We start from the raw sequence: 10,240 nt of genomic DNA on the forward strand, positions 1-10,240 counted from the left end.
TTTGCCCAGGAATGCTGACCAAACGGTACAGAGGTACTTCTGGTTCAAGTTTTCCTCCTAGCAGTCATTTTAGTCAGCACTTCCCCTTTTTAATGAGCTTGTAGTGCCATTACATAATCACCCAGCTCACTGGATTAATGATGAAAAGAGGAACTGATTTTTTCCAGTCGCATCATTTGAAGTAAATGTTAACTTTCTTTCTGAGTCCTTAGTTAACCGCATTAGTGTGACAAATATGTCTTTGTCTAGCATAAGTAATTAGAATTTAATCACTTTAACTGCATCTTAATTACCCCAAATGAATTGAAAGGACATTTAATAGCAAAGATTAAATTGCCTTAATGAACGATTTTTGTGACTCCATCAATACTTGAATCGCGTTAGCCACTCCTCTCACGCACTCCAGTCGCGGAACCTGCAGTGAGCACAGAGGTCACTAGGTGGCGCGCTTCGCTCGTTTGTTTGTTTAATTTCCCCCATTGATCAGTTTCAGAAGACAACACAGGAAAGAAAGCAAAAAGCACATAGTTTATTGTGCTCCTCCGATAACCTCTCTTTGGGACTATGAGATCATCACCAGATGTGAAAACGAAAGCAGTGATTCAGAAACTGTCGATTCTGAGCACCCCTAGGCATATGCAAAGGAAGATGAGAAACACATGATGACTGGAAATATGCAGCGTTTGACGACAGAAACTGTAAGCTGTCTTCTGGACAATTGCCAACAGATATACCGAGTTTTAGCCAACTTATTATGTTTTAGCGCGGAGACTTAAAATATGAGTAACAGGCAAGCTTTGAAATAGCAAGGTAGGGGCTGATGTGGAGCAAAGAGAGGTAATTGCTGCCCAACTGCAGATCAGAACACCAAAGCCTGAAAGTATGGGGAAGATCTGGGCCCTTGGGCCCTCCTCCAGGCACGGGTCCACAGCTAATGAGATGGGTACTGCTCATCAATAATCGTTTAAGTGAGCAAAGGGATAAGGGAGACATGGGTTCCACATCTAGCTATGGTACTGCCTTGCATTCCCTTTGGCTGGTTCTCCAAAAGAGAGTAATTAAAAACTCTCTCTTATAAGTCTTGAGTGCAAAAGAAATAAGTTTCTATAAGCAACTATCTTTGAGAGTCCCAGAGGGAAGACATACTCTAATTCCAAGAACTTTATTATGCAGAGGCTTTCTAAATCAGGTGTTTGTGATGGTCAATCAGACACATCCACATTCTGGGTCCACTAACCTGGTGGATCTGTACTGGCAATAGAAGCATGACCTGGAGGGTAAGAAGGTTCTGGGCTTTGAATTGGGAAAGCTGAGTTCAGGGCATCAGGGTTTTCCAGCTGTGTTTTCATAGGTAATTATTTAACCTCACTGAAGAGAGCAACAGGGAAAATAATGGTCACTACCACATAGACTAGTGGTTCCCAAAGTTTGCTCTATATTAAAATTACCTCATTCAAATCCCAGTGGCCAAGTCATGCTTTATACCAATTACATCAGAATATCTGGGGTTGCAGCCAGGCATCAGGTCTTTTTGAAGGTCTTTAAGTGATTCCAATGTATAGCAAGATTTGGGAGCCACTGGCATAAATAGTGAGTGTTAAATGAAAACATCCATGTGCCTACCACAGTACTGACAAAGAGAATGTGCACAACAAACTTAAGCTCCTTCTTTATCAATTGCTATGACAAATCTGATGCATTGTACTTTAGAATCTAGTTATGTCCAGCTGTTATTAACATCTAAAAGAGATGCCTCATCTGAAAGAGAAGACAATTTCTAGAAGCAAATTTGGTCCAATTTTATGATAATGCAACATCTTTTGGGAGGGACAAATTCTATGGCAAGACCTTGTGATAAATAACTTGTATATTTGCATCAAAATAATCAGATTGTCTTGTGATTGGTCTAGCCATCTAACCCAGTCCTATCATCTCAGGAGGAAATTAAGCTTCATTAGTATTAACATACCTGTATTAAAATAAGAACCTGTGCAAACCTATTGACAGAAGGTAGGAATTTATGATTATACATTAAATTCATTCACATTAAAAATAAGTTTTTTTCTTTTTACTGGACTCTATGAGTCTGACATTTTTCATGTGGAAATAATGTAGCTTTCTTCTCTGGAAGGTGCTCATTCATCTTATTTAAATAGAAACAGAATGAAAATAATATTTAATGAATATTTGTTGAATACTTTTCTCCAGCATTATAAGAAATGTGTCCTGTCACAATCATAACTTCAGTAAGACCCTTCTTTGCTATCCTAGGTTCAGGGTCATTCAATTTTACCAGTTCCACCAAGAGTGTGGAAATCCTGCTGTTTTAATGGAGACTGAAATAAAACTAGTCATTTCTCATTCAACCCACCAAATCTCCGTGGTTGATTTAAAATATTAAGTTGATGTTTAAATATTCCAATATATGGAGTTTACGAAGAACACTGAGCACTGACACTTGAGGGACAGACAAGGCCTCTATCTAGGAAGCTGAGGAGCAAGATTCCTGAGTCTTCTGTTTAATTAACCACCTTCATTAGATGTGAGGATTTTCCTTCTTACAAGGAAATCAGGAATAAATTTTTACCGATACACTCTGTAAGAACTATTTCTTCTGATAACTTTGGGTAGCACCATCTGATTAGCTGAATTTGCCATGAATGTGGAAATGATGACATCAAAACAGCTCGTGTAACAACCTCCTTAAAGACCTCGTAGATTAGAGATGACTATAGATTTTCCCCAGCGCGGATCAAAGCGACTGAATTGAACGTTTTAGCTTAATGATCCAACCCCTGTCACACCCACAGGGACGCGAATTCCGACTTTATAAGCAGGTGTGCACGTGCACTCAGACGCACACACAAAGCTGCCGTGGAGGGACGAAAAGATCAACTACCTGATCGACGCGGAAAGGTTTGATCTTTTCGAATACTTGACTGTGCCAGTGTATATTCCTGGCGGGGCCTCGCACCCCAATAAACTTCGGAATATTAGCTATTAATTTTTGTTTTCTCTACGACTTTCCAAAGACATTCTAGTCGCCTTCCCAGGGCGGAGACAAACTGGATCAGGTGACAGGGCGGTGGGGCCCTGTCCAGGGTCCTGACGCCTCCCCAGAGCTCTGGGGTGGTCTGCTTCGGCACCCCTTTACCCACCCCACACGAGGGGGAACAAAGACTTTCATGCTCAGGGCCCCAGTGCTGCCTCCTTGACTCTGGGTCAGTTTGCTGGTAGAGGAAACAACAAAACAAAGGAATCGTCGATCCGTCAACCCTCCGGGGACTGTATCTCTCAGCCTCAACCTCTGACTTCAGACTGCCGGGGTCACCTTCTCTACTCTGATCCCGCTTTTCTCAAATAAAAACATGCCAACAAAAGCATAATTCGGATAGAAAATCCAAACGCTCATCTCGTTTGGGGAGGTTAGAGTTGGGGGGTGTACTTTGGCGATGGCAGTTTTGTCTCCATGAGTAGGGTACCCAGGCATTGTTGGGGGCCTCGATAGATCCACTAGATATCCTTCTCTTCCTCCTTCACACTCTCTTCTATCAAAAATAGTTACTGTTTTGAAAGCCACTAGGACAACGATATTCTAAATACAAAGACGCAGCGAACATCTGTTTCCGCAGCGGGATGAATCGCGGACGCCCGCCCGGAGCCTGGTCGCAGAGGCCCGCAGGGGGCGCACGCGGCTCCCGTAGCACAGCCGGGCCGGGTGCTCTAAGAAGGTGAGCCCAAATCGAGGGAGTGGGGGAGCGCAGAGGGCTCCAAGCTTCGAGATAAAGAAAGACGCACCCTGGGCTTTGGGTCGCTTAGTTGCTGCAATACAACTGTGCTATTGTTCGCACTGTCCGTCCCAAATGTCATTTGCAAGCGGAGAGAGCGGCCTGGGTCTCTAGTTGACCACTGTGCCGTGTTTCCGGCGGGTCGCTGCGACTACAGGGATCGCTCTCCGGATGCTTCGAAGGCTATCCCGGGCTGCACCCGCTGGCGGAATAGCCACACACCCTCTGAAGAGGCCGTTGGGTTTCTTTGTCTCTGGCAGGCGTCCTCGCTGCGCTGACACCAAGGTCGCCACACAATAGCCATCGGGACTCCTCAAGCCCCAAAAGCAGGTGTCCCCCATCCCAGTCATACTCATACTAGCGGCTCCAGTCTTCGCCACATGCACGCTTCTTAATCCCATGCACACCTTCGTCTCCTCGCTAAGGTTTGTGCTCACTAATGGGGATTGCACAGGGGAAACTATTGTCCCACACCCTCGAGGGGACAGAGACAGGCTGTGAGAAAGGCGTCATGAGGAGCATTCTGGTGACTGTCTCCAAGGGCGAGACCTTTTGGTTTTGAAATCAGCTGGTGAGTGTGTGAGGGTCCCCAGTAGACTACCCTGACGCACTGCCACCCTTCACCCTGGGCGGGCTCTGGAACTTCTCAGTTTCCGCCTGACAACCGGCTGTCCCCCGACCACGCTGGGAGGAGGCCATGCAAAGCCTTCGGAGAAGGCGCTTCCCGCGGGCAGCCCCCCCCCCCCCCCGCCGTTGCCCCTGGGCTTGGAGGTGACACGGTCGGTCGCGCCCCGCCAGCCCTTTGTTCACGCCGCAGCCGGCTGGGAGCAGCTGCCCCGCTGGAGACCCGCGGCGCTGAGAGGCAAAGCCCGAGGAAACTACTGAGCTTGACGCCTTCTCCCCCCACTCTTGGGCCCAGAAACCCTTCCAGCTCCCGAATCCCACACGCCCAGCCCTGGCTTCCCTCCCTGCCCAGGAGTCTCAGAAGATTGAACTGCGTTGCCTAGGGCCCAGCATCGCACTCCTGCCTGGCTCCTGCGGCCCAGGGAAGCAAGGGGACAGCAGAAATGTCACCCCCTGGGATAAATATTAACAAAAAAGTAAATGGCCTTGTGTGGGGGCCAGTTATCAATCAACCAGGCCGCAAGGCCACTCAGGGCAAACATGGCCCAGGTTGGGCCAGGCGAGACTTTCTCATGGCCGCCTCCCGACCTAACCGCCCCCCCCCCCAAACCCCAGGCTCAGGTCCTCCCCCAGGTCGTTCTAGGGCAAATAGGGATAGGAAGAGCGTGTGGTCCCGGGTGCTGGTGGCCAGGCCCACTCTCTCGCGTTTGAAGGTTTCCTTGTCTCCAAAGCCGGCAGAGTCGGAGTGGCCCAGCATCCACCCCCGCCCAAACCTCGGGCCTGCGCGCCGCTGCCTCTAGGGTCTGCGGTGTTGTGCCCACGGGTGGGCGTGTGTCGCAGCCTCTGCCCGCGCTGGCAGCTCTTGCGGTGTGGCCGAAGCCTTCTGGAATCTTTAATTGGTAACTAATCTCCTCCCATCTTGATAGGCGCCCACGTCAGAGGCGCGGCACCGACCCATCAGCCCACCCCACCCGCGACGACACGTGGCGAGAACCCTGTCGCGCTGCGTTTTAATGGGGCAGCAGCAAGTATAACATTGAGGGAACATATATTGATTTTTTAAAGGTAGTTAATTTGGTGAGAATTTCCTCCTGTCGTCAGTCCTCCACCAGCCGCTGTAATTTCGTGACCTGGAGGCGCCTCCCCAAACACACTGCCACGTGCGGAGGGTTTTGACCCTTTGCAACAGGCTGCGCAGGACTCAGGGCACGGAGAAGCCACCCTCCCACTGCGGAGCTAAGGAACTGAGCTCGGTGGTCCCTGGCCCCGCACGGCGGTTGGGACGAAGTTGTGGGAGGGTCTTTGAGCGTAACCGCAGGCAAAGCTGCAAGAGGCACCTCCGCACGTGGGAGCTGGCGGTGAGGGACAAGCCCTAATGTCCCCCAGCCGGCCGAGGCGCCCTGCAATCCATTTTAAGGCTCCTGCACTCGGGCCTTGCTAGAGGTTATTTGGAGGATTCAGAAAACGACGCCACGTTTCTTTTTTTACATGAAAATGTTAACGAGACGGGTCGTTGTTCTTCAGTGACTTAAAAATAGGTTTCGGCTTTTGCGGCTTGAACTGGATTGCTCCGGCTTCCTTGCAGGAGGCCTTCCCTACCACTTCTTTACGTTGAAACAAAAATGGAAGTGACATGCTTCACCCAGGTCTCAGGACGCGGGGTTCTCTCGGTATCTGGCGCCAAACGCCTGTCTTGCTGGTCTCCGATTTTCCACTTTTTCGAGGGAAAGGCATACGCTGGGAGCCGAGGGCTGCAGGGCTCTCCACAGGCTGCTGGGTGCCAGGCAGAGCCTCTTCGATGACCTCCTGGGTCCTATGACCAGCTGCCCGGCACCCGCCCGCGCCTCCAGTGTGCGGGTCCCAGCACTTAGGCTCCCTCCCCCACCACAGTGGGGTCCAGAGCTCTGCTCTCCACGCTCCGAGGTCAGAGGGTGTTTGAGCCGCCAGGTTTCCAAACCTCCGGGGTCGTCTCTTAACGAAATGTGTCAGTCTGTCCTTCCAGGAGGAGACAGGAGGCAGTGGAGGGAGGAGGGTCACTGAAGTCCGGAGCAAGCGCCTTCACAGGGGGTGTTGGAGCGGGGGGGAACAGAGCTTTCCGGGAGGGGTACCCTTCTCCATTTCCCACCTTCTCCCCACATTCCTCCTCCCTACTCGCTGGCCTCCGGTGCCGCTGCCTGGGTAAATGGTCGGGCTCTGGGCCGACGTGGGAGTGTGAAAAGGCAGGTACTACCTTGGGCATCCGCAGACGCTGAGTCGTCAGGGCGAGCAGCAGCCCCCTTGCCCACCCTCTTCGGCACCTCTGCTGCCCGCAGGGTCTCGGTCTGCCCACGGGGGGCGATATGGTACCGGCGGCACAGGGCCGTGGAAACGCGGGAACCTGGGATTTGCGGGGTCACCCAGCCAGTTTCACCCCTCCCTCTCCAGTCCGCCTACCCGCGCCTCGCCTGGCTCCCGGGCTCGGGCGGCAGGAGCCTGCGTGAGGACTTTCCTTGGAGCGAACGCGCACGGGCCGGGCGGGAAAACCTGGCAGGACAGAGACTCAGCGAGCTCAGCGCTCGGGCCGGAGGCCTCGAGCACCCAGTCCCAGGGAACGCTTTGGGTCGCTTCGGGGCTCGAATCGCAGGCTTGTCGGCACCTGCCACCCCCCAGCTTCTCATTGGCAGTCACGAGGTGGGGGAGGGGGGCTTTGGCCTCATGCTTTGATTTTAGTCTGTGAAACGGCTCAGTGCCCCCGGCTCAGAGCGGATTGACTGTCTCCCGTTCTCCAGGGACGAATTAATGGAGAACGATGAGTTAATTAACAAACCCTCATTCCGGCTTTTACCTTTTCTCTTCGCCAAGGCTCAGGCCTGGGCGTCGGGCTGAGATGGGGGTTGGAGGAGGCACCGACTCAGTAGTCAATCGACTTGGCAACCGCCGCCCGGGTCTCATCAAATCTAGTCCGCCCTCGGCTGTCCTTAGCTCTACCTCCCCACACGTCCTCTGCCCTCAGGGGTGGCCGAATTCGCCTGAAATCCCGAATTCGGGCCCAGGTTCGGGCTGGGCTCAGCTGTCCTATCGGCCGTCTGGGGCAGCCAGGCGTGGTGCTTGAGCAGCGCCACGGAGACCTTCCGGCTCCACTCGGAAACACCCGCGGCTCGGGGTGTCAGGCCCGGGAAATCTCTGCTCGCAGACTTGGGGGTCATTCACACACTCCCACTGGCCTGAATAGGGATTCAGGCAAAAACTGCGAAGAGAAATAATGAAACGCAATGTCCTGAGAGAGTCGGCAGCGAGGTAGACCCTGGGCTCGGCCAATGCTCTGCCGCTCCCACCTGGACCTCGGCACTGCCTGCCTCGCTCTCCCCAGCCGGTTCCTGGCCCAGAATGCGCGCTAACCCTTACACCTCTGCCGCACCACACCCCCACCGCCCAGCCGCTTCGGAACTTTTTGACTGCACTCTTAGATTGCGATTCCCCAAAGCTATCCAGCCCTAATAGAATGAGCGCGGGAGGGGGTCACCGCGGCCAGTTCAGCCAAACAGTGACGCAGGTCCGGCACACTCCAGCCCAGCGACGAGTATGTGCCAGGAGCACTGGTTCCAGCTGCGCACAGTTCCACACGCACGTCGCCTCCCTCTTCCCAAACCTAGGGTGCTCAACTGAGAAGCGGCGCACAGACCGTGTCTCACCAGGTGCGGGATTTCTCTCAGCCTCCGGCTGCACGAGCTTCCAGAGCTGTCCCCAGCACAAATGCGCCCGGCAGTCGCCGAGGCCGCGCCGCTTAGCTCTTTGAGCCTGCCACAGCCCAATGCACTGAGCCCTGGAGAAGGTGATCTGCTCCCCGAGCCGTGTGCGGGCCCTTCTAAGCACAGGACCCCCATCCCCCGCCCCCCTACCTTGGGGAAGGAGGGCGAGATGAAGAGAACCCAGACCCCTCTCCTTCGGTCCCTTCGGCTTCCGAGAGTCCCTTATCTCCCCTCGCGCCCAGCTTCTTGGCCGGCTCACCTGCTAAGCGGAGCGCTGACATGCGCTGGAACTCCGGCTCCTGCAGCCACTTCCACATCCTCCGGAAGGTTTCCCGGCCAGATTTGAGTTTGCTCCAGGGTTTGGGGTTGCGCAGCAGGTCCGAGAGGGTCCCCTGGGAGCGGCAGAGCACCCTCTGCGCGAAGATGGCCTGTGGGATGCTGTAGCGTTTGAGCTCGGTGGTGATACGCTGCGCCACCTCTTTGGTATTGATCTCTTCCATCTGCCCTGAATTACTTCCATTGCTGACCTGCGCGCCGGTCACCGAAGGGTTGGGCTCCCGGGCTGTGCTCAGGAGCTGCCCGTGGCCCTGAGCGTTCAGGTGGGCATGGGGGTGGTGTGGAGGAAGGCCGTTAATGGGCACCATGCCGGCCGAAGTGGGCGTGAGGTGCTGTTCCCCGTGGCGGCTGAGCATGGCCGGGTGGTGGGCTTCAAAGCCGTTGGGGGTGAGCATCTTGTCGGTGGGCATGGCGGCACCCGGGTGGGCATAGTGGGGGAGCCCTTGCTGGGAGTTGTGGATGCTGCCCAGACCGGAGCTGGAGAGGGGCGAGAGGCTCTGGCCCATGCCGGCTACGTCCTTGTGGTAGGGGGTATAGAGGTTATTCATGGAGGCCAGCCCGCGCTCATCCCGCATGAGCGTGAAGCTACCGCTCACGTTGCCTGCCAGGCGCTGGTGGTGGTGCGGGTGGTGGTGGTGATGGTGGTGGTGGTGATGGTGGGGAAACTTGTCCGAGACTGTGGAGATGGGCGGCAGCGGCTGCAGAGGGGTTAAGGTGGTGTAGGTGGTGGGCATGCTCATACCTGGGGGAGTCTCGCAGGCCATGGTCATAGTGGGGTGCAGGGGGCCGGCCAGGCTGTGCTCGGGGGCTCGGTGGTGGTGGTGGTAATCGCCGCCGCCGCTGCCGCCGTCCAGCAGGGACGCCATGCCCATGGAGCGCGGGTGCGCCGGGGGCAGGTGGCTGCCGCGGTGCGCCACGGAACTGCGCGCGTGGGGGCTGCCGCCCAGCAGGTCGGCAGGGGCAGGCACCGGCTCATGGCTCACCCCGTGCAGCTCGCCGATCGCCTCCATGGTCAGCTGCGCGTTCATCGTGATCCGGGCGAGCGGGCTGCGGACACAACATCGATGTGGCCGGGCAGAGGCGGCGAGGGGCGCACGGAGTCCTGTCTTCACATTGGCTGCCGGCGACTGTTGCCTTCCTTCCTTCCTTCCTCCCTCTCACTGTGGGGCTCTGTCTCTCTGTCTCTGTCTCTCTTTCTGTGTGTGTGTCTCGCCTTCCCTCTTGCCCCCACCTTCCCCTCTGCGTCCTCGGCTTTTTTTTTTTTTAATATTAATTTCCAAAAAGGATCCGCGCCGTTGGGAGAGCGCTGTGCCCCCAGCCCGTCCGCCCCCGGCCCCCTCTCGCCCCTCTCCTTAGAATTGTGAGGCCCTCGGCTCCCCTGACGCGGCCCGCGCGCCTGCCGCGGCTGCTGCCTGCCAGCGCCACTCGCCAGCTTGAGCCATGGCTCGGTTACTGTTGCAGACTCTGCGGCCGAGGTTCGGTCACAGCCGCTGCCGCCGCGGCCCGCCCTCACGCGCGCCGGGCGCAGCGCGCATGCGCGCAGCCCGGCCCCGCCCCCTCGGTCCCCGAGCGCCTGGCCCGTGACGTCCCCGTACAAATGAAGGAGGGGGTCCTGCGCCTTCCCCCGCGGCGCCGGATGGCCGGGTAGCTGCGGGCACGTGCGAAGGACTGGCACAGAGCGCGACCTGGGCCCGCCGCCGCAATCCCAGGAGACTCGCGCCCCGCTTGCCTCCCTTGCTTGGGTGGACTCTCGCCTCCCAGCTC

At 55.5% G+C, this 10,240-nt stretch overlaps 1 protein-coding gene across 1 annotated transcript in view; it reads right to left on the minus strand.

Moving 5' to 3' along the window:
* ONECUT1 (one cut homeobox 1) overlaps positions 1-9,677 on the minus strand; it is a 30,712-nt gene extending 21,035 nt beyond the window's left edge. Inside the window, exon 1 of the mRNA XM_045529613.1 lies at positions 8,400-9,677. Coding sequence (XP_045385569.1) covers positions 8,400-9,504 — 1,105 coding nt within the window. The 5' untranslated portion in view covers positions 9,505-9,677. The remainder of the gene's footprint in view (positions 1-8,399) is intronic.
* Between the last annotated feature and the right edge of the window lie 563 nt (positions 9,678-10,240).

This window comes from Lemur catta, chromosome 1, assembly GCF_020740605.2.
Source record: "Lemur catta isolate mLemCat1 chromosome 1, mLemCat1.pri, whole genome shotgun sequence".
Lineage (NCBI taxonomy): Eukaryota > Metazoa > Chordata > Mammalia > Primates > Lemuridae > Lemur > Lemur catta.